Genomic DNA, 24,354 nt, shown 5'->3' on the forward strand with positions numbered 1-24,354 from the left:
GTAATTGCACATAACCAAATAAGAGGTGTGAAATGATAATTTCTGCCTGTTCGTCTTTTAATTCTACATACTGTGTCCACTGCTCATCCTATATTGTTTTGTCTTCAACGTCTTTGCGAAAGTAAAATTCACTGTTTTCCATACATGGTAATGGGTGATTCTTCTTTGAACATTCGTTTTCGAAAACAGCAGAGTGTTCCGATGAGAGTTTCCGATGAAATGACAGTCAATTTGAATCGAGAAAAATGACATTTCAAAGTGTTCAGTTTACAGTATTAATTTACGATTCTTTAGGACTTACCAAATATCAATGAGGTTAGTTGTATTCAAATTTAGCTTTAAATGTCTGTGTTTATTAGCGATTCTGCAATTTTCTGCTATATTACGTGTATATGGGAGGCATTCTAACTGTTCTGAGAGTCTGTCCCGAGACATAGTTAGATTATTCTTACCCTGTGGTTTCCTGCAAGGAGTTAAAACCTTATATCTGCTTGCTGGAATTGGGTCGCGGCATTTTTCTGAAGGTTTGCCATTTACAAAGTGCTGCAAGATTTCATTGTTCGTTATATTCGCCCTTTCATCGAACATAAATGAAGATTTTCACATATAAATAACAAGATTATCGAATATAAATGAAGATTTTTGAATACACATCAAGATTGTATAATATTGCAACGTTTTACACATTGAATACATATGCTTCATTTCTATCCACCCATAAACGAAAAAACGCAAGAAAGAAAAACTCCAGAATACAAAACCTAAGTGTCTGGATGGAAATTATTTTTTTTATGTTAGACCTGTGTTGAAAAATGCCGTATACTCCGTTTCATTTCCAGTTCTCTTTTTAGCTCGCCGGGACGAATGTCAGGAGAGCTGCCATGACCCGGCGTTGGCTTTACCGTTACAACCAAGGGGTATAAGGCTTTGATATATCATATATAGATGCCTCGTGGCCGGCCTTTCATTTGGTACCAATACTTTTGACCTAGTGACCTTTACTTTTGACTCTGACCTACTTTTCAAAAACTGTATCCTTGGCTTTCTCTTTTTGACCAAAGTGGATAGGGATTTGATATTCTACATATAGATGTTTCATGACGAGGCTGTTCATATGGTACAAAGACATTTGACCTAGTAACCTTGGAAGTTGACCTACTTATCTTTGACTTTAACATTGGTCATATCTTTTGAAATAAGGAGGATAGGCCTTTCAATAGATACTTCACAATAGGCTTTTCATAGGCTTCGAAAACTTTTGATCTAGTGACCTTCATTTTAGAATTTTACCAGTTATCAAAGGGACATAAAAACGTTAACCTTTTGAATTAAAGGGGATCGGCTAAGTGGAGTGATGTTTTCCGGCGAGCTGTGTTGTCTTCTGAGAAATCTTTACAATCTGATATCCTGTTTAATCGGACAGAAACATTTTACTCTTAGAGCTTAGATAAGTCTCACTGAATAGACTTATGAATGAAACTTTGTCAGATCACTTGAACGTTTTGGTAGACGTCCTCATAAATCGAAAGTAGAGGAAGTTCTTGGTCCATTTTCACTTTCTCTGTCACAGCCCTCACTTCCTCTCTAACTGCGTCCTCTATACTCTGTTTTGTGGAAAGGAGATATTTTTATTTTAAAAAATCACGAACATCTAGTCCATCGATTGGTATTAAAAGATAATGTAAATCAAATTAGCTAACATGAGTAACTTTACCTTTAATTCATCTATGTCAGTCAAATTTTTGGCAAGAATCTTCTTCTTAAAGGTTTCTATAGGATCATTTCTTTGTCTGATTACATCCAAGTCTTCTTTCGCACTGTCACTAAAATACAAACATATTTCTGGGTAGTATAATTTGCTTCTTTTGCAAATGATTCACACAGTGTTAGTTAAACATTATATTAATTTGCTTTAGAACAACAAACTTAAACCTTTGTGTTAGCTAATCATGCGTTAAACATAACCACTGTGTTAAAGTTAACACCATTACAACAACCGGGTCCATGGCGATATCGTAATGTTTTATTCATGACAATATCACGAGATGAATGGTGTTGTGTTTCATAGCAATGACCGTTCTTTACATATTAATTTTGACTGAGGATTACTCCGTTTACCTGATCGAGATACAGGATTCACGGTGGGTGTAACTGGTAAACAGGACATGCTTACTCCTCCTAGGTACTTGGTCCCATCTCGTGGGCCCGTGCTTCCCCAACTCTTAATTTTGTATTCTATATCGGATTATGAGATTAACCGGTCACCAGGGGATGCTTACTCCTCCTAGGCACCTGATCCCATTTCTAGCATATCCAGGAGTCCGTGTTTGCCTTACTCTTAATTTTGTAATCTTTATAGGATTTATGAGATTATCACTCTTCGTTAACGTCACTTTTTCATGTATAACTATCCAGTTACAAATACCTACCTGTTCAACTTACAACAAAAACAAACACAATAGATATATCAATCGGTCGTCAGTGTACATTCTCTACGGAATGAATACTATATCCATGGAAATATTCGCCTCAGTTTTACTTTCGCTCTTTTGGCTCACGTTATCAATTACTGTAAATGTATTACATTTGGCTGTGTATTCTATTTAGCGCCTTTGGCGGAACGCAGCTTCCGCTAAATCAAGTACATCGCTAAATGCCATCCGTAAATCTAGATGTTTAAAGTAATTCAGGAATACGCTAAATCAAATCTACGCTAACTTGTTGAAAAAACGATTTCCGCCAAATATCGTACACGCCAAATATAATACGTTTACAATATCTTATTCTTACATGAAACGTGAAGATAACGAACAGGGATCAATAAAGAGTTTGGCAGATATGGACCCCTGGACACACCAGTAAGCATCCCCTGTCGACCGGTTACACCCAACGTGAGCCCTATATCTTGATCAGGTAAATGGAGCTATTCGTAGTCACAATGGGTGTGCCAAGGACGGCCTAACAATATGTATGAAACACGCCAGACAGCATTTGTTCTAATCATAGGTTATATTGTCAAATTAGATTGTTATAACGACCATAGAATTTGTGAAATGCTGACTTTAAAGGAGAATGTTGAAACCCCTGTAACATCAAGTTGTTTGTCAGTAGCCAGACTCGATTTAAAAACTAATGAATAACAATGTGTCTGGACGAATTAAGAACGGATCGGAATTGGTATAAGTATAGACGTGCGAAAAATAACACGGGACGACAAAAACAAAACACGGCGCGAAAATAAGACTGCATATTCACACATTTATACTAAATGATAGTTCACTGCTAATACATAGTATACTTTCATTAATTCTATGCATCTGTACTTTCATAAATACAAAATGGAAATTAAATACACAAATGAAGCTATCATACCTAATAGCTTTGTTTCCAACACTGTGACCACTATATCGATATGAAATAGCCTCAATGAGGATTGGGCCGCTATTCAGAGCGTGCTCTCTGGCAAACCTTAGGGCTTCTCGCACTGCTAGAAAATCCATCCCATCCACCTCAAAAATACAAATGAACAGAATACCTTCATATGTCATAAAATCACAGCCTAAGGTAACTCCATACTCACATGATTATTTGATAAACTAGAAAATGTATTAATTTCTGTTTATTATAGTAAACACTAGATAAAGTGTATTCATTAAGGCGAAAGCTAATAAATTATCCAATAAAATACATACGTCATCGTTCGTTTTAAGATGCAAGACATACATAAACAAAATCATATATCAACGTCAGAAAATGGTAATTTCCCTTAATCAGCATTATCAACATTTCACAAAATCAGATTGTAAAGATATACCAGTAGTCATAACGATTTCATGAAACTGTTTCTTTACAAAATGTACAAAATGCCTGTGAAAAATAAAGGAACTCTATCGCATAATGGAGTTGATAAAGAAATCAATGAAAACAGAGCTATTGTCCATGGATTCAAAATTTTGAATCATATCATTGACTATTCATAGATACTTAGACCTTTGAAATATTCCATGTCTAACAAGGTTTCGTACTTGTAATGAATATCGGAAAAGATTCCATCAAAATTTATGTTTCTATCATGCATAAAACCGGATAATTTTGCAAAATCTTATGACGTCACAAAAGGGTGAAATTTACTTTAAAACTGTATATGAGATATAATAGATCTTCCTTGTAAGGAGGCGATGTAGGTTATCCTTGGTCATTTGTTACGATAAAATTATTCTTCATGGTAGGGTATTAAGACTGGGCAAATAAAGGGGGAGGAGGTGTTGTGACAATTTACTTGCAGTCCTGGGAGGTAGTCTCCTCTGGTGTAGTATTCTGTGCAGGCTGCAACCATTTCCGGTGTGGTGGAGACACTGTAAAAACTATTTTCACATAAATAGATGCAAGGAAGGTTCCAAAGCTTCGCCATATTGAAAGCCTCGAAATGCTGGCCTTGGTTGGCTGCACCCTCTCCATACACAGATAGAGATACATTGGGCTTCTCGTTATATTTCATGGCAAACCCCACTCCAGTACCAAGGGGTACCTGTGCAAGAATATATTCATTAATATCATTTAAGTCATGGCAATTTTAGTAAGTCGCTACAGGTATTAATTCATTGATAAAAAATGAAAAATATGAATATACTATATGTAATACATGGGTGTGGTTTTAACCTTTTGGACGAATAGGACATGTACTAATTCGCTCTACACTTAACATTGATAGGCAAACCTAAAAGCAAATCTGTGTAGTATGAAAGGTGAAGATAACGAATAGTGATCAATCTCATAACTCGTATAAGCAATACAACATAGAGAGCAGGGCAAACACGGACCCCTGGACACACCAGAGGTGGGATCAGGTTCCAAGGAGGAGTAAGTATTCCCAATATGTGTACATTTGTAAATTTAGTGTAGTTTTAGTGCTGGGTGTATTCGTATGCATTTTTGTAAGTTTTTAATTTTCTGCCATATCATCTAAACGTTTTCGTTTGTCCGAAGAAGGTAAAGGTAGTTCCGTAGTTCCGAATATTTGACAATCTGGTTGTTCGTGTCGTTGGTCATTTTAGTGCCTTGTATAATTATTTTGTATCTGACCTTGTATCTATGTTGCAGATCCGACTCTGTACACAAACATCAAGCTCATTTATGACTAAATTTCACATTAGCACAGTCTTGTTTTGTTTATCATAACGTTTTGAACTTTATTAATGAGTGAGGAATATTCACCGAAGCTCCAATCAGTCCATTTCCACCGTACACGTTCTCGGAGTACATATGCATTGCTCCACCTTTTCCCTTACAGCAACCAGAAGATCTCCCTAACAAACATTCAGAGAAGACGTTAGTGACGGTGCATACTGTATACAGGGCAAATTTCACCCCCGTTTTATTTACGATCATTTCACAACTAACCCAAAAAGGGTGAATGCATAACTGGGTGAATATACATTCGTTCATCAGAGCAGGAAGTTTGGGACGAATATAAATCTGTATAAAAACATTCTCCATTGTGTTTGACGAAAACGACACGTTACGAATTTTTTCTGTATGCAGTATCGTATTCTGTCAAAAGGTTCAAGGGAGCTAAGCCAACATACACGTTGATATTTTGCATAATATATGTATAGAGTAGGCTTTATGTCTGGTGATAAAGGTAATAATCATTATATTTTACTCCATTTTATCACATCTATTTCAAGAACTGAACAATGGAGTGTTATAAACATCAACGGGCTGTATAGCGTTTCACAATGGAGTGTTATAAACATTAACGGTCTGTATAGCGTTTCACAAGAGGATGATTTTGGGTAATTGAAAATTAATTCTAATTAGGTAATGCTTTGATATAAACCGTTACTTCACAGTGGCTCGTGGAATGAGGTTGATTCGATGCTCAAAAGAGCAAAAATGGATACGACGAAAACGCTACCCAGGCCTGTCTTGTCTGTGCTATCGTCCGTATGATATGAACCGACAACGGAAGGTGTTTCACATTCCAAATGAAACATCTAATATAAACGGAGATATGAAAATGTATGGAATTTCAAATGAAGCACCTGGTAGCAAGCCAAAGAAAAGTTTAAAAGGCACTATCGACTTAAAGCTGACATGAATTAATAAATACGTACACCTTTTTCATCTTATCCGCCATATTTCTCTCAGGTAGCCTAATTTACTCTACCCGTATATACCCCAAATGTGATTGTCACACCTGAGTGATTTTTCTAGGTGGACTCGACCAGTGCACATCTCCGATAGTAATATATAGGGAAATGCGAAACAAATAAAATCACATTTTAAAACATTATGCTTTGCTCAAAGTTACAAAATATTTATTGTATACCAATGCAACATTCCGAAAGATTAGATAATTTAGAAAAAAAATGCACAAAAAAGTTTTTCTTGCATACTTGCAAGTGCAAGCAAGTATTTGCAGTTTCTTATGAAATAAATGCGAAGAAATCATTTGCCAATTACATACTGATAGAATGGAATAAGCAAAGAGCATAAAATATATTATTTATATCAATTCTTGCAAAATACAGGTCCATGCCATATGCATAATATCTAATGCACATGGCATATTCGCCACAAAAAACACCGTATCAAATACGGACGTCTATTCAACAGGTATCGGAGATATGCACTTACCGAAAATATTAGATTCTCTTTATTCTGATAAATCCACGAAACAAAATGATAAACTCCATTTGCATCTCGTTAGAACTTTACAACACGTTGTCATTCTATTATACAGACTGCGACACACTTCACCCGTGCCAAATAGGGTGTCTTCAATCAGGGGAGATGTCAGAGTCGAAAATTTTTCCTGCATTGAATGCTTGTCTGGTCGAAGTTTTGCAGTTGATAGAAACCGGGAATCTAATCATATACATTGAGCATCTGGTTGGATATATTGCGTGCTCAATTCAAAATTTATCGATGATCATATACAAATTTGGATATACAAATAAGGGAATAATGATCGAAAATATGCATCTGTTTAAAAATGCGGGTATTACATTTGTAATCCATAATAAACAGTTGATTACACAAAGACACATATAAAAGGAAATGTATAAACGAAAATATAGTTTTATTGTTTCATTGGGAACCACATAATTATTTACGGTCTCTGTATGTCCATAATCATTGATTGAACAGGAGAGAGAGAGAGAGAGAGAGAGAGAAGAGAGAGAGACTGTCCTACATCGATGTACAATATCATTTCACAGAAGGAAAGAAAATTGATCACTGATATAATGGTAAGCTTACAAGCATTCAAAAATTCCAGCTATTTAAAAATTTGTTATTGACAATATATTAAAAACTTACAGGAGTTGATGCTTATAATTGAATTCATTACAAATTCAAAAAATATATATATACCAGTTTAAACTGCATGTAGAAAATACTGACTTTGTATGTTAGAATAACGGGAAAAAGTAAATTGTCAAAAAAGTGGGGAGAGCAGACCAGCCCAGCCTCCCTGCCCACCCCAACCCCCTGTATACGTGCCTGAAACAACATATCAATTCGTGTTGAAAGAAAGGAGCATATTTGCATTTCATTAAATTCCAAAGGAGCTCGAATTTATGTGTTCCCCTATTAATTATTTTGTATGCAAGATTCGTTCCCGAATTTAGAATCATGCTTTCAGTCAGAGCAGAAATGAATTAATTTTGAAGTACATCTAGTTTGAATGCAAATGTGGGGTTCCTTCTTTTAATTTCATCAGACTCATTAGAACCCCCTCCCCCAAACTATGCAGCTTTGTTTTTATTGATATCTAAATCGGCATATGAATCCGGATACAAATTATATGATGTTTTTTCGTGATCATATAGATATCGATACTAGAAAATGTTTATACTCTTGCCTTTTGCATATCCTACTAATGCATTACAGTAGATTGACACTGCATCATATCAAATAAAACCTCAACACGAATTTTACTGATTTATGAATACTAACATCTTATCGAATACATTTGGATATGAAATTTCGACGTACAGCGGTATGTCTATTTTCAGAATATATCCATTGCGCCAGATCTACGAAATGAAAATAATCATTATGGTATGTTACAGAAACGTTAAAACACACATGCTATAGTCCTGCAATGCATGCATGCGATTTTTCTGAATACATGTATTTATGTATTCGTGAATGAAGTTCCTACGCTTAAAACTATCTTGGCCTTTATGCATTATGTTTTGTGATTTTGGTTTACCATTCCTTACACTGTAAATGAAGGAAAACTTGGTAAAGGGTGCAATTCTACACCATACAATTAGTATGCATGTATGTGTTGAAAAGTAAAATGTACATGTAATAACCAGACATGTATCGTCATTTTTCATGGGGGGGAGGGGGGGGGGGGGGGGTACAACAGGATGAAAAAAATGGAAAATTGGATTCTTCAAAATTTCTTGCCATTCAAAATAATAATTAAAAAAGATGAACGAAAACAGCAATAAAATAAAACAAAAAACCCAAACAAACCAAGATGTTTTATCCGATGTTCAAAGTCCTAAAGTGGGGGTGAAGGGTTAAAAGAGTCTTTTACTTTGACTGCCTCAATAATTTCCCCCTACACTTCATTTTCTTCCATCGTTGGGGGTGGGATGGGGTGATTAGAGTCCTCTACTATGAGTGCCTCATAATATCTTCATTTTCTTAATTGGTGGTGGTGTGTGTCTTCTACTATTATATCAGAACTTTCAAGCTGGGGTCAAGTTTGGGGGGGGGGGGGGGTTGTCACCCAATATATTTTTTACTTGCATTACAAAATAACGGCCTCTCACTTCTGTCGGCGCCGAAACCCGCTCGCGCCGATTGGTGAGAAAGTTTCCCAGTTTACTTTCGGAAGGTCGGTGGTCTCTTCCCAGGTACATTGTATCTGGTTTCTCTCTTCCACTAACAAAAACTGGGTGCCACCAGATAACTGAAAAATTGTTGAGTGTGGCGGAAAACATTAGACAAAAAATGGATATTGTTATCAAAAGTGGGGGACAGACACTCTTGTCCCCTCCCCTTGATTCTAAGTACTTTGTACTTGACCTTTGTATTTGGGGGAGGGCCTACATAGGCTATGCCTGTTGCCCAATCCTGTTGAGCTTCTCAATAAAATATGTTTAAATAAAAAAACAATTCTATGTGCTTGATAACTACGCATATGATAAACTCTCAATTATTACATTTTGCATTACTACAATTTGCGTCGAGTTCAACGCAGAATGTAATAAAGCAAAATGGCATAGATATATAAGATCTATTGAGCGCCGAATTAGCATAAAATGAAGTAATTGAAAATAACATTATTTAAAGATATGTTTAATTTTTAATTATTGCGTGCTTTAAATGAATCAAATAAATCTGTATTATCAATTAATGAGAGCAATATTGAGTTACTGTTCTCTTATATTGAATTAACGATATCATTTGTCTTAATAAGAGCGCGATTATTACAAGATCATCGTTTGAATCTCTCTCTCTCTCTCTCTCTCTCTCTCTCTCTCTCCATACACTCATGCAGTGTTGTATATGCAAATTATCTTTGCACAAAGGATTTATGTGCCTAAATGATATCCTGATTTATAAATCTGCAATACTCTGATAAGTAAATCATACAGTATAAGGATTCATGCACAATACAGGGTAACTATTCTACTCTGATACTTCCCCTGATTGAAGATAGCTGATCGGCACGGGCTAAGTGTGTCGCAGTCTGTACAATGGACAATGTTGTTTACTGTTGGAATACAAATGGAGTGTATCGTTTTGTTTCATGGATTATGCTAATAAAGGGAGTTTTACTACTACTTTGAGTATTTTCGACAAGTGTACACGTACATTTGTACATCCTCGGTCCTTTACAGATATTACGAGTAGACCCAGGTAAATAGTCATCCGCATTCGATGCTTTTTCATGACGAGCGTACATGACCATGTCTTCTTTATACGTACAGTAGCATTTATGTATTTGCATTTTGCTTGAAGTAAGTGTGAATGGTATAGATTTTATACCCTTTGCTTATTCCGTTTCATCAATAGATCTAGATAATAGATGAATTATTTCTCCGCGTTTTTGTATAGTTTTGACATATTTATTGCAAATGTACGCACATTCACGTAAAGAAAAGGCATTCTATATTTATTTATCCAAAGCTTTTAGAATGATTTACTACTGTACGATATGTTTATTGTAATTTTGAGCACTGCATGGTGTTTCAAAACGTGATTTCATTTCTTCTTGATGTCCTATAAATTAGTATCGGAGATGTACGTGTTACCTGTCGAAGCTTCCCGCACAGGTAAATCGAAGACACTGATGTGAAATGAAGCGTAGCAAAACTCGTCCCCTTATATACCATGCGAACCCTGATACATATAACAATAGAATATCCAACTAATATGGCGGATTAGCAAAGAAATATGGCGGACATATAGAATTATACTATATTTATTAATTCATGTCAGCTTTAAGATTTTATAAAGGTATTACCAACTGTAGAAATGCGTTTATGATGTTGGTTCATACCTAGAAATTCACCGAGAATCTTCTCCGCGGATATCCCACGGGCGTACGCCCAGCCGTGTATACGGTGTGTACCAACCAATATGTCCTGCGGAGTTATCGCTGCCTCTACACCTACACGTACAGCTTCCTGTTAAAGATATATCGTGTACTTCATTCTACATCCTTCACATTATCAAAAAGCGGTAATCAAAGAGACTGGTAGATCACATCGCTCACTTCAAGATTTGATTTTCCCATGTAAAACTTTAACCCACCCCCGTGGTTTTCACTGTTTTTAAGTTATCTCCCCTTGGATAAAGCATGGTCTTCTATTTTAACAATTCCTTTTGAGTGAATTTGTAAACGAAGTTTGGACTGAAAGTTAACGACAAAAATAACAGACAACGAACACTGATCAGAACACTTGGAAAGATGACCCGGGTGAACTAAGATATGTTAGAGGGCATCTACTAGTAATGAAATGATACTATTAACGATAGTACTGATCAGGACTATGAAAATGTACACGTAAATAAAGCTTATGTAGAAAATATCAATACCTCTATTAGTGTTCACCAACTAGCACAATTTCATTGAACTTGTGATACAGAAAGAAACTACCTGAATATATGAACAACAATCACAATAACAAACTAGTGATCCTAATTGTTCGCGAACAATTAGAGGGCTTCCCACCTTCTAGCGGTTTTTCAGTAGTGTTGAAATGCTAAAAGCCCCCCCCCCCCCCTACCCCACCCCACCCTCACCAAAAAAAAAAAAAAAAATGGATTTGGCTAGAAAAGAAATTCAAATTTGCCGCCTAAATTTGAGTGTTGAGGTGTGTTCAATGCTTGGTTTCGCATTAAGTACCCGTCAAATTTGAGGGAGAAAAGGGGTGTGGGTGTTGGGTAGCCAGCACATATCAGGTAAAAGTGTAATAGGACTTGTGCAGGTGTTTGGGGTGACTTTAGACCTGTTAGATGTGATATTTGGAGGTGCAAAGAAACCGGATGTGCCATTTTCCTAGATTGTAGTAACTGCTGGTGCATGCTGGGAGTCTACAAGCCTCATGTTGTCAGATGTTGTGAAGATGCACTGGATTTTACCGTGTGTGTTGTGGATTGTGGAATTAAATATACAGTTTGTAATGGCTCATCCTATGTGTTCTAATTCACGGAGACAATGTCTTTCAGTCATTTCACCCAAGGAGGCATGCATATACGGATTGATAGGCTTTGACAACAAACAACCAAAATGGCGGCCGGTGACCATTAGAAAGTGTCTGAGTGCATGTAGGATATCTGAACGGAGAATAGGAGTACTGCATCCCATCTGATCCTGCAGGTAAGTGTTTATTTGTTTACAATGACAGTCGGGATGGAATGTCAATGAGTTCAACTGTCGAGTAAAGTTGCATCATCATTATAAAAAAAAAAACAACTTAGTCTTTATGTTGATGCAGGCAGACAATTGAATCTGGCCTATGTCTTTTCATGAATGTAAATGGAATTCATGTTTGATTGACAAGACAGTCAAGAAATGGAAGAAGTGGGTGTAGGTCAGATGTGTAGGTGTAGGTCAGATTAGCTAGAATCCTGTAATTGTTGCATGGCATGAGACCGGTCAAAATAGTGTATTGAAACAGCTGATCACAATCAGATCACTTGAAGGGTGGGGGATTTCTTCCTTGGGGACGACAGGCGTGATGGGTGGGTTGGCCTTACTCGTGGAGACTGGCCCCTGGATGCGTGACCTTGACCTTTGACCTTGACCCACTTTCAAGGTCAAACCTCAAAAATCCTGTTGTTGGGCATGAAACCGGTCAAAATAGTGTATTATAAACAGCTGATGACAGACAGATCACTTGAAGGGTGGGGGGTTTCTTCCTTGGGGACGACAGGCGTGATGGGTGGGTTGGCCTTACTCGTGGAGACTGGCCCCTGGATGCGTGACCTTGACCTTTGACCTTGACCCACTTTCAAGGTCAAACCTCAAAAACCCATGGGGGAGAAAGTGTGACCTTGACCTTTGACCTTGACCTGATTTTGAAGGTCAGAGAGGTCACGGGGCTTCGTTTAAGTGGTCCCGCATCCCTATCTACATCCGTGAAGAAGTTGTGGGCTCGAACGACGACGTCGGAGACTTTCGGGGGCGAGAACCGTGCTTCGGGGTTCTCGGTTTCCCCCGGTCAACTTCTCTGTGCGAGAGTGTTTCATCTGGAATTCGTCGGCGAAGGTCTCGCCTCTCCACGACTTGCGGTCTAGTGGGAGTAGCGATAACGGGGTTTTCGACGTTAAGTCGCCGCCTTTCGCAGAGCGGTCAAAGTTCAGAGTTGTAATTCAGGATTCCGAGACCGGTCCAGAATTCCATGCTGACCCATGTGATATTTCGATGCTATCTGAAGCGGGAAAGAGCGTATAAAAAGTGCCATTTTCTGGCCATTCTGGATGACCTTGACCTTTGACCTTGACCTACTTTTTCAAGGTCAAGGTCACCCAACCCGTCCCAGTGGGTTCCGTCTCTCTACGACGAAGACTTTAGGAGTCGTCAATTTGTAGGGGACAAATCGCAAAACATGAGGGGGCATTAACTCCCTTTAGGGGACACCGAATCCCTTCATTTGAAATTCTTCGCTTCTACTCATTGACCTCTATGCTTCAGCAAAGGTTTCATCCTCCTATCCTTTACGGTTAAAAAGGAGTAGCGATAACAATGATTTCTGCTAACAGGTCCGATAACTCTGTAAGGGGTCAAAGTTCCATGACGCAGGGTGAAATGTATTCGTTTCTCAAGAAGTGTTCTAGGATGGACTCTAAAGTTTTTCGATAAGTCTTAAGACGAAAATTTTTTTTGACGGCAGGAAAATAATAATAATAATAAACAGAACAATAACAATAGGACTTTCCACAGAAAGGTGGAAAGCCCTAAAAACTACAAAGACTGTCTGATTTCTCATTTGAAAAAAACGAAAGGGAATGATATTACTTTTCGGACTTGATTCTGATCTAAAAAATGTTGTATTTTGTTTCTTTATGTTTGGGCAGAAACTTAGGTAACAAAATTTTATGGATCCGCCAATGGAAATTGATTTTACGATAAGATAGCACGTGCATATTGACACCGTTTTACCATTCCTTCACACAGATGCAGCAATCCCCGTATGTGTCGGCCGTCATATAACGATTGTGCCTCGTATCCTATTTCTCTCATCCCAAGCATGACCTTGTAATAGTTGAGGGCATCTGTCCTCGTCAGGAGAGTGCTACTGGGCGGGCCACACTCCAGCTTATGGAGAGGACACCGCTAACAAAATTGGAAAATATAAAAAAAACGTTCACTACCCATCTACGGCCAATCATTATAAAATTACATGTGTAAATATAAAGTGAAATATGAAGTGGACAATCAACAAAATATGAGACCCTGGCCCCTCTTCCAAAACATTTTTTTTAAAATCACATTTTTAGAATTAAGACATAATCAAGCAAAATATCATTATACAAAATAAAAAGCATAATTTTTCATGCTATTATCGTTTTGTCACATTGTATTTTTTAATTTTTTTAATTCAATGGATAGGTGTAAAGACAAAAATTGCAATATGACAGATTTATATTAAAAATATGTCTACAATACGAGGAATTATTTTTTTTTAAAATATTGTATAGAAGGTTAATATCGCGGTCAGAAAAAAAAATCGCGATTTTTTTAATTTAGCAACAAATCGCGATCGGTTTAATTCGCGGATATCGTGAACCGGATTTCTTATCAATATGAAAGATTTATTCACTATTCATAGCGAAAATTATCTCCGCGAGTTAATTTCCTGCTATACAGTATTGAATAGGTTACTTACCTCTATATCAAAAATAGCCTCGTTCACATAATTTCTATAAGACGGACGTTGTGGTAATGTCTACAAAAACGTTAATTGTTATCCGAATTGTTTGTCAAAATCATTTTTATCGGATTGAATGAGAAATGATAATCAACATCAGAGGTGAATCTGAGACAGGTCTGGGCGGGTATGATAATGTGAATCTGAGACAGGGCTGGGCGGGTATGACAATGTGAATCTAAGACACGGCTGGGTGGGCGGATATGACAGGCTGAATCTGAGACAGGGTTGGGCGGGTGGGCGGTTATGACAATGTGAATCTGAAACAGGGCTGGGCGGGTATGACAGACTGAATCTGAGACCGGGCTGGGCGGGTATGACAGGATGAATCTGAGACAGGGCTGGGTGGGCGTGTATGACAGACTGAATTTGAGACAGGGCTGGGTGACCGGGTATGACAGGGTGGATCTGAAACAGAACTCCTCCTATTATTCAATATTTGAATGCAATTCACACACGTTGATGAAATAAAATAAAATTCTAGGTGCAGAAAGGTTCAGAATTGATCATATACATGTATCGCCGACTGCCCTACTTCAGTGACTGACCAGAATCGGTGACCTTTCGTTTACGTGTTTCCGGTTGTAGATTGCGTCATCAATTTCGCCGTAGTGTTTGTAAACATATATAGAGTACGTCTTCAATTCCCCCCCCCCCCCCCCTCGAAAATGAACCACTAGAAGGAGAGTATGCAAACAATCAACATGAGCACCCCAAAAATAAGCCCATTTACTTATTACTTTTTCAAGTAAACCTTCAAATTAATATAAAGTATACCAAACGTCTAGAATTCTACACTATGTTATCTTATTCATTGACGTTTAGTTGCACATTCCTCCTGTATATACGTTTTAACAGTTACAAACTTTTGGCAAACTTATATCAACAATGGTCACCGAAATAGGTGACGTCACCGTTTTAGGACCACAAAGTGACATGGTTTTCGTTACGAAAATATATTCAATTAACGTACCAATGGAGTTGGAAGTTTTGGATGAAAGTAAAGGAATTTAATTACTTTAATGGTAGGAGTATTATTTATTTATTTATTCAATAATAAGTGATTAATGAGAAAATCGCGGTTTATCACTAAGGTCACCGAAACTGGTCAGTCGACGATATGTTTATTTTAATGACGTTTTCTATAACGAGGCAAAATCAGAGCAGCTAGTGTTAAATCCTAAAGAAAAAGAATCAAATTATTTTTTATAAGATTTAAAATTCGTTATAATGGAAGATAAGAATAATATACTTTAAAATTCTAAAAAGAATCACACAGGCGAAAACTTACCCTCTTAAATAAGTTCCAACATCTGCTCATGTGTATAGCACTCATTTTAACGTCTGCTGATTCTGTCTGGCGTGGTAATCATTGAAAAGGCTACATGTAATTCTGAAAAAAATATTTAAAACATTATTATTCATATATCTTTAAACGAAGAAGTTGCATCTCTCAAAATCTCAAACTGTAGGAGATATAGATACTTTGATGAGAAACAATAGATGTACGAAACTTGCATCCTTGATAAAAGAAAGCACTGATGTTAAAAAGCAAATATCACAGATATATAGATAATAGATAGATAGATAGATAGATAGATAGATAGACAGATAGATGAATAGATACACAAATAGATAAATAGATAGATAGATAAGTAAATAGATAGATATAGATAGATAGATAGGTAGATAGGTACACAGATAAATAGATAGATAGATAAACATTCTGAAGATCCGTAGTACAACAATCCAAAATTAAGAAAAAATCCACAGGAAATAAGTGAACGATGTGGTGTTGATGATGAAAATAACGACACTTAGAAGAGAAACGATCTTATGATTGATGATACGTGTAGAGATATAGCTACACTAAATTTGAACAAAACTTACTTTTGTGCGTCTTAAAACATTTTTTAAATTGCATAGCTTAACTTTCATACAGTTTCATTTCACAAACAGAAGTAAAACTCAGAGAGGAAATCCATTCGAATAATTCTGTAATAGTCATTCAATTAAATAGGATATGTGGGTTATGTAGGTAAAGCGCGAGACTGAATTGTGTAACACTCCGTCCGGTAAACGGACGACCACTGAACCCGAGAGCACTGTCACTGCCGTTCAAATTATGAACAGGATATGATAATAGTATCTATATCATGGTGGTTGATTTGTGCCATTTCGTTTCGTTATTTCGAGGCGAAAAAATGACAAAACGAAAAGACGACAAAACGATAACAAAAAAAACGAAAAGATGACAGAGCGAAAAGCTGAAAAGACAACAAAATACAGGAGAAAAGAGGGCAAAGAAAACCCACAAATTATCTAACTATTTTGTCGTCTTCTCGCATGGCGTTTTGTCTTCATCAAAAGATGACAAAATGACAATTAGCAACCTTATCAAACGCGGAAATTACATACTGATAGAATGAAATACACAAAGACCATCGTATATATACACAACATATTCATTTTTTGCAAAACACAGGGGTGTATATAAATAAATTTTGCACCTGGCATGTTTACCTAGAAAGAGCATCATGTGCGGACGGCTGTTTATGTCACTTACAAAAATGTTAGATGCCTGTTTATTCTGATAAATCTACAAAATAATAAACTCCATTTTTATCTCAATCGACACTTATGGTACGTTGTGATTCCAGTATTCAGATTGCGACGCACTGAACCCATGCCAATCAGGATGTCCAAACTCCCCGTCGAGGCCTCATTACGTCACCTACGAATAGTGAGCAAACGAACTCTGGTGGAAGTTTGTCAGGATGTCTTGAAAGTTGAATATTTTTCCCGCATTGAATGCTTGACTGCTCAGGGTTTTTGCAGTTTCTGATTAAGCATGTATATATACACAGTACATCTATTTGGATGAATTGCATGCAAATTTTAAGATTTAAATTATAGATGATTATATTCAAACAGGAATATCATCTGGGTGAAAATACGGTTAATACATACGCAAGCCAAAATAGACAGTTGATTACACAAAAAAATATATATAAGGGATTATAGTGTAGTTTCAAACTTTTCGGGATTCACAAATGTTTACTGTCACAAGAGATTTCGATGTACATTCACAATCCCTACCCAGAGTTGTCGTTCCTTGCTCTCACTTACACTTCTGTTAACGTCTCAAAATAAGCAATGCTATTCCACATGTAAATCCACTTTTTTACGGCTAATAAAACTAAGAACTATTTCATAAAATATCAGAAAAATGTAGGACAAGCAACTATTTGTAGATTGTTTTCCATTACTATATATTCTTCATGTACCTATGTATAGGCCTGGTACCAATATCCACGTTTCAACCCAAATCAATGCTTCTTGTGTCACAAAAAGACTTGACATCTGCTCAGTATTTATTTATTTACGTATATTTTTGTAGCTGAAGTCAAAACCATACTTTCTTTGAGCACACGTGCCATTTTACAAAAATCTTGTAAAACCCTTGAGACGTTGACAGAGGTGTTAGTCTAAGGAACGATAACTCTGGGTAGAGATTGGTACACTCATTGCACAGAAGGAAAGAAAATTGAGTACAGGTTTAAGTGTTAGCTTAAAAACATTTATGAATTTCAACTATTATTGAAAACAAGAGTGACATCAGTGCTTATATTTGAATTTATCATTACAAATAATATACATATATATTGATTGATTGATTGTATCTTGCTTAACGTCTCGCTCGAGAATTTTTCACTCATATGACTTTGCAGTGAGGGTTCTTTAGCGTGCCACACCTACTGCGACACGGGTCATCCGTTTTTAAGGTCATCTCCGAGGACCCGTGACATTCACACCTGTTGCCGAGCGTTTGGCGATGGAACTGTCACTACCTGTTTTAATGACTTAGGTCTGTCGCGGCCGGGATTCGAACCCCGGCCTCCCGCATGCGGGGCGAAGGCTCTGACCTCTATATATTAGTTTGGGTTTGGACTTAAGTACCAAAATGTCTATCAATTTGTAGGAAAATCTAAGTATGACAATTCATTCATCATGGGGGGGGGGGGGGATAGCCGGAATTCACTGCACACTTGCATTAACATTCTTCACAAGTATTAGGGTACATCTGCCCAACTCTCAATATCATATAAATCGTAGGAGGGGGAGACAAAGGTTAGTTCATCCCACGTATTCAATTCAGCACTTCAAACATCAATCGCCTTTCACTACTACTTTGAAAAAGGGGAAAGCAAATCAATCGAACTTTGCATGTAGAAAATAGAAGCTTTGTATGTAAAAATAAAGGGAAAAGTAAATTGTAAAACGGAGATAGACTAGGTCCCCTGCCAACTCCAAGCTCCTGTTTTAACGTACCTGGTATAACATTTACACAAAAATATTTCTTCAGTAGCATACAAATATATGAGCATCATAATTTAAAATCTACATGTTTTCTTCTTTCTAAATGCAATTGATAATTAATAATTATCCACAACAGATAGCGAATTTGATATTAAATTCGTGCAAATTCAGACAGCAAAAATAATGGGGAAACCTGTATTTTTAAAACACGAAACACCGAGTGAAAAGACGACAAAATAGGTAACTAATTAGCGTGTTTTCTTTTTCATCTTTTTGCCTGTGTTTTGTGATCTTTTCCAATTTTCGTTTTGTCGTCTTTTCGTTATTTTTGGGCGAAAACTCGCCCATTGTCATTTTGTCGCTTTTTTCGCCTCGAAATAACGAAAAGACGACAAATTGTAACTGGCACAAATCAGCCACCATATTTGATAGCATTCGCAGTGATATTTTGTGAAAAATGCTTGAAAATCTACGGAATACCGCAGAAGAAGAAAAAATATCTTGCTGTGGCCTTCAACTCGACATTTAGATATATATGTACTAGTATCGACGACGTTTTATCTATCAACTATAGTCATTTTCATTCATATGTCGATCCGATATATATTTTAGTGACCTCGAAATAAAAGACACCACATAGTCTCCCATATTTGCTTCATATTTCGATATTGTATCGAACATAGATGTTAACGGCAAATTAACAACTCAACTATATAACAAATGGGATGACTTCAGCTTCTCCATTCTCAAATTCCCATATTTATGTAGAAATATTTCATTATCACCTGAATATGGTGCTTATGTCTCTAAACTGATTCGATAAGCAATAACTTTTTCTGCGTATGATCAGTTTTTTAATCGAGGCAGACTAATGGCAAGGAAGTTGATCTTACAGGAGTTTCAACAGTCTCGTTTAAAGTTAGCATTTCTCAAATTATATGCTCGTTATAACGATCTAGTTTGCCAATACAACCTGTCATAGGGTCAAATGCTGTCTGATGTGTTTTATACCGATTGTTAGGCCGTTCTTGGCACACTGATTTTGACTAAGGATGACCCTGTTTACATGATCGAGATATAGGGCTCACGGCGGGTGTGACCCGTCGACAGGGCATGCTTACTTCTCCTAAGCACCTGATCCCACATGTGGTATATCCAGGGTCCGTGTTTGCCCAACTTTTGATTTTGTATTCCTTATAGGAGTTATGAGATTGATCACTATTCTTTATCTTCGCCTTTTCATAAGATAATATCAATAAGATTAAGAAATTCTGCATAAAGTTTTAATGTATTGCCATCCTAGGAAACTCCATCTTCGAGTGTAAGATATGGTGTAAGGCAAGGATGAACATTGTCATCTGTTTTATTCCTAACTGTCACTGATACAAAGGGATATGACAGTGGAAAGAACTAGTACATAATGGACAATTTTAGTCAACTTTGTAGATCAAAGATAATAAGGACCAAAGGTGACGAGGATTAAAAATGATGAGAATTAGTAATTATTAGGATTAAAGATAAAGAGAGTTAAAGGTGATGAGTATTAGATGTGACGATTATCAAAGATGATGAAGATTAAATGCGATGAGGATTAAAGATAAAGAGATTAATCGTGATGAGGATTAAATGTGACGAAGATTAATTATGATGAGGAATAAATGCGATGAGGATTAAAATAAGGAGGATTAAAGTGGGTGACTACATTATCATTACTTATGCGAAAAGCGACTACAGACAATTGATATTCAACATTTCCCATAAATACAACGATGTGTGCTCTTTGGGAACAACAACAGCAAAACGAATAAATAAAGAAGAAAAAAGAAAATGCTTCTGATTTTGTCAAAACTTTTACGAATGCACTGTTACTTATTCGAATTGATGGATAAGAACGGACAAAGTAAGACGGAGGGATAGAGATCTGGTGTGTGGTTCTAAATATAAATTCACAGGCGAGTGAATTTTAGAAGGAAATGTATAGAAACAGCTTCATGTACTTCCTGTACCGCATACCACACTGTAGCAAGCGAAAATGAAATAACGACACAATACGTAATTCACTTTTATCTATCTTTTTAACATTATGAATACTATGCAGAGTTTTAAACCCAAATAAAATATCAAGAAAGCTACCCATGCACATTTCATAATCATAACTTTCAGGTTTATTACCTTCTGTGTTATAACATTTTGCAAGCAAAATGATATCGGCGCAAAATGTAATAACGCAAAGTGTTATAATCGAGTAATAAGAGAATGGTGTCGTTAATTTATTAAAAGAGAAAAGAAACTCAATATTGCTCTTATTAATGAATTGATAGTACATATATCTTTGACCCATTAAACGTTTAAGACATGCTAATTTGGCGCTCAATAGATCTTAATGTTTATAACAGTTTCCATTATTTCATTCTGCGTCAAACTCGACGCATAATGAAATAACCAAAACATGATAATTGAACTCATTACATTTTGGTCGTTATTACGTTTTGCTTTTTTCAGTATGTCACCGGCGGTTCCGAGATTCCAGTACCCTTTCTAATGACATGTGCATCAACTTACCTTCAGGTGTATGTAAAAAGTAAGTCCACTTATTGCTATGTCACACCATAATCCAGTCTGGAAAATTAAAAAAAAAGACACGTGGTGAAACTGCAGGTATTTTATGTGAATAAATCATATGCCCTGTTTAACAATGTGTTTGTGTTCAATAGACGAGCAAGAATTAAGAAACAAACAAGTGCAATTTTACTGGCCCTTGTAGATTTACCAACTGCAGTTTATGACGCGAGAAAACATTATCACGGGGTGATGAAATTGTAGGTGACGAGGAAAACAATTGTGTTTTGGTATTGAGTGCTGATAAAGCTGGTATGTATAGAGTGCTGATAAAGCTGGTATTATAGAGTGCTGATAAAGCTGGTATGTATAGAGTGCTGATAAAGCTGGTACTATAGAGTGATGATAAAGCTGTTATGTACAGTAATGATAAAGCTGGTACATATAGAGTGATGATAAATCTGGTACGTATAGTGCTGATAAATATGGTACGTATAGAGTGATGATAAAGCTGGTATGTATAGAGTGATGATAAAGCTGGTATTATAGAGTGCTGATAAAGCTGGTACTATAGAGTGCTGATAAAGTTGGTACGTACAGTGATGATAAAGCTGGTACATATAAAGTGATGATAAAGATGGTACATATAAAGTGATGATAAAGCTGGTACGTATAGAGTGATGATAAAGCTGGTATGTATAGAGTGATGATAAAGCTGGTATTATAGAGTGCTGATAAAGCTGGTACTATAGAGTGCTGATAAAGTTGGTACGTACAGTGATGATAAAGCTGGTACATATAAAGTGATGATAAAGATGGTACATATAAAGTGATGATAAAGCTGGTACGTATAGAGTGATGATAAAGCTGGTACATATAGAGTGATGATAAAGCTGGTATGTATAGAGTGATGATAAAGACGGTACGTATAGAGTGATGATAAAGCTGGTATGTATAGAGTGATGATAAAGCTGGTATGTATAGAGTGATGATCAAGTTGGTATGTATAGAGTGATGATAAAGCTGGTACGTATAGAGTGATGATAAAGCTGGTACATATAGAGTGATGATAAAGCTGGTACGTATAGAGTGATGATAAAGCTGGTACATATAAAGTGATGATAAAGCTGGTATGTATAGAGTGATGATAAAGCTGGTATGTATAGAGTGATGATAAAGCTGGTACGTATAGAGTGATGATAAAGCTGGTACATATAAAGTGATGATAAAGCTGGTATGTATAGAGTGATGATAAAGCTGGTATGTATAGAGTGATGATAAAGTTAGTACGTATAGAGTGATGATAAAGCTGGTATGTATAGAGTGATGATAAAGCTGGTATGTATAGAGTGATGATAAAGCTGGTATGTATAGAGTGATGATAAAGCTGGTATGTATAGAGTGATGATAAAGCTGGTATGTATAGAGTGATGATAAAGCTGGTACGTATAGACTGATGATAAAGCTGGTACGTATAGAGTGATGATAAAGCTGGTACGTATAGAGTGATGATAAAGCTGGTACATATAGAGTGATGATAAAGCTGGTACGTATAGAGTGATGATAAAGCTGGTACATATAGAGTGATGATAAAGCTGGTACATATAAAGTGATGATAAAGCTGGTGTGTACAGAGTGATGATAAAGCTGGTATGTACAGAGTGATGATAAAGCTGGTAGGTATAAGTGTTGATAAAGCTGGTAGGTATAAGTGTTGATAAAGCTGGTAGGTATAAGTGTTGATAAAGCTGGTATGTACAGAGTGATGATAAAGCTGGTAGGTATAAGTGTTGATAAAGCTGGTAGGTATAAGTGCTGATAAAGCTAGGTTCCTGTAAGTTGTGTACTGAGTCCGGGACTGATGACGACATCGATAGACAATGGTTAAGCCAACTCTTGTAGGTCAACTACAAGTGTAGTCGGCACGCTGCCCCCTTTTTTGACAATGTTCCTTATCCGATATTTGTACATGCTGAATTACTTATTTTCATGTACATGTACAAAGTAAGAGATATTGCGCGATTGTCCCCTCTAAATTTATTTTGTAGTAACGCTCGCCCACACCCCTCATGATTTATTATTTTGAAGATTGATAAAAATTATGTTGTTTGTCTCCTACCACCCCACTCCCAGATTTAGGTTTGTGAAGTTTGGTAAAAATAGAAATAGTTTTTTTCTTTCTCTTTATATCAGCTTGTCAAGAAATTTAGACAAAATTGTGTAAAGTATATTTCTTCGTCAGCTGGCCCCACAACCTCAACTTTGAAATAACTTTGCTACGTGCTTGCAAAGAACAAAGAGAATTCTAGTATCCATAGAAACGAGCAACAGACTTTTCAACAAAAGCTCACGGTGTCGACGTCTATCCCTAACATTCACAATACGAATATCATTAATCACACAGACTCTGATTGGCAAATACACCTGTCATTATCTATATTTTACTTTATATTTTGATCTTGCTCTTTTATATCAACACAACCTAGATATGATTGATTTTACCATACTTGTATCAAATGATATCATATTACTTTCTCTCTCTTTCACCACCCCTCTCTGTCTATCTCCAACAGTCTTTCTCTCTCCCCACTCCTCTTTTTCTATCTCTCTCTTGCTTTAATGTATGTATATGTATGTATATGGGTTTGTACACTTATTTGTGACATAGATCTCAATAAATTTGATTACACTAAAAAAAAATTCACATTGTTTAGAAATGTAAATTATATAAAATATCAAAAGTAAAAAAAATAAATTTTTTTTTAAAATCACACACCATAACTTAAATTTTTTCTTTGTACATCATAAATCTGGATGTTTCTACAATACTTACAGATGAAGAATTTATTGTTTCTTTTTATTTTACTTGTTTAAATAGCAAAGTAATATCTATAATTATCAGATCTGAAATACCATAATTATAAGATCTTTTCTGGTAATAAAGAAATATCTCTTAGTTTCGAGATCTTTTAACGTAATTACGAGTTCTTTTTCTTGTAAAAACAAGATATTTTCTCGTAATTCTGAGAACATTGCCTTAGAATTTTAAAACGATTTCGATAAAATG

At 36.3% G+C, this 24,354-nt stretch overlaps 1 protein-coding gene across 3 annotated transcripts; it reads right to left on the minus strand.

Moving 5' to 3' along the window:
* Positions 1-624: 624 nt before the first annotated feature.
* LOC125660492 (pyruvate dehydrogenase E1 component subunit alpha, somatic form, mitochondrial-like) lies at positions 625-21,381 on the minus strand. 3 transcript variants are annotated; one of them, XM_048892331.2, is made up of 10 exons: positions 21,291-21,381; positions 15,700-15,789; positions 14,367-14,426; positions 13,640-13,813; positions 10,532-10,658; positions 5,215-5,306; positions 4,280-4,528; positions 3,373-3,509; positions 1,715-1,823; positions 625-1,604 (listed from the first exon to the last, which is right to left on the minus strand). In XM_048892331.2, exons 2-10 carry the CDS (start codon positions 15,742-15,744, stop codon positions 1,485-1,487), a joined length of 1,113 nt encoding a protein of 370 aa, XP_048748288.2. In that variant the 5' UTR covers positions 15,745-15,789; positions 21,291-21,381; the 3' UTR covers positions 625-1,484. The 3 variants fall into 3 exon arrangements, with proteins under 3 accessions (XP_048748288.2, XP_048748285.2, XP_048748287.2); XM_048892328.2 differs by having other exon boundaries at positions 15,700-15,801; positions 21,291-21,312; XM_048892330.2 differs by lacking the exon at positions 21,291-21,381 and adding an exon at positions 16,299-16,510.
* Positions 21,382-24,354: the final 2,973 nt, after the last annotated feature.

Source organism: Ostrea edulis, chromosome 9 (assembly GCF_947568905.1).
Source record: "Ostrea edulis chromosome 9, xbOstEdul1.1, whole genome shotgun sequence".
Lineage (NCBI taxonomy): Eukaryota > Metazoa > Mollusca > Bivalvia > Ostreida > Ostreidae > Ostrea > Ostrea edulis.

Coding starts and splice junctions, on each gene's coding strand:
- LOC125660492 (XM_048892331.2), bottom strand. CDS start 15,744: ATGAGTGCTATACACATGAGCAGATGTTGGAACTTATTTAAGAGG. Junction 13,814..14,366: donor AGGCTATTTTTGATATAGAG/GTAAGTAACCTA, acceptor CAATTTTGTTAG/CGGTGTCCTCTCCATAAGCT. Junction 5,307..10,531: donor GATTCTCGGTGAATTTCTAG/GTATGAACCAAC, acceptor AATGTTTGTTAG/GGAGATCTTCTGGTTGCTGT.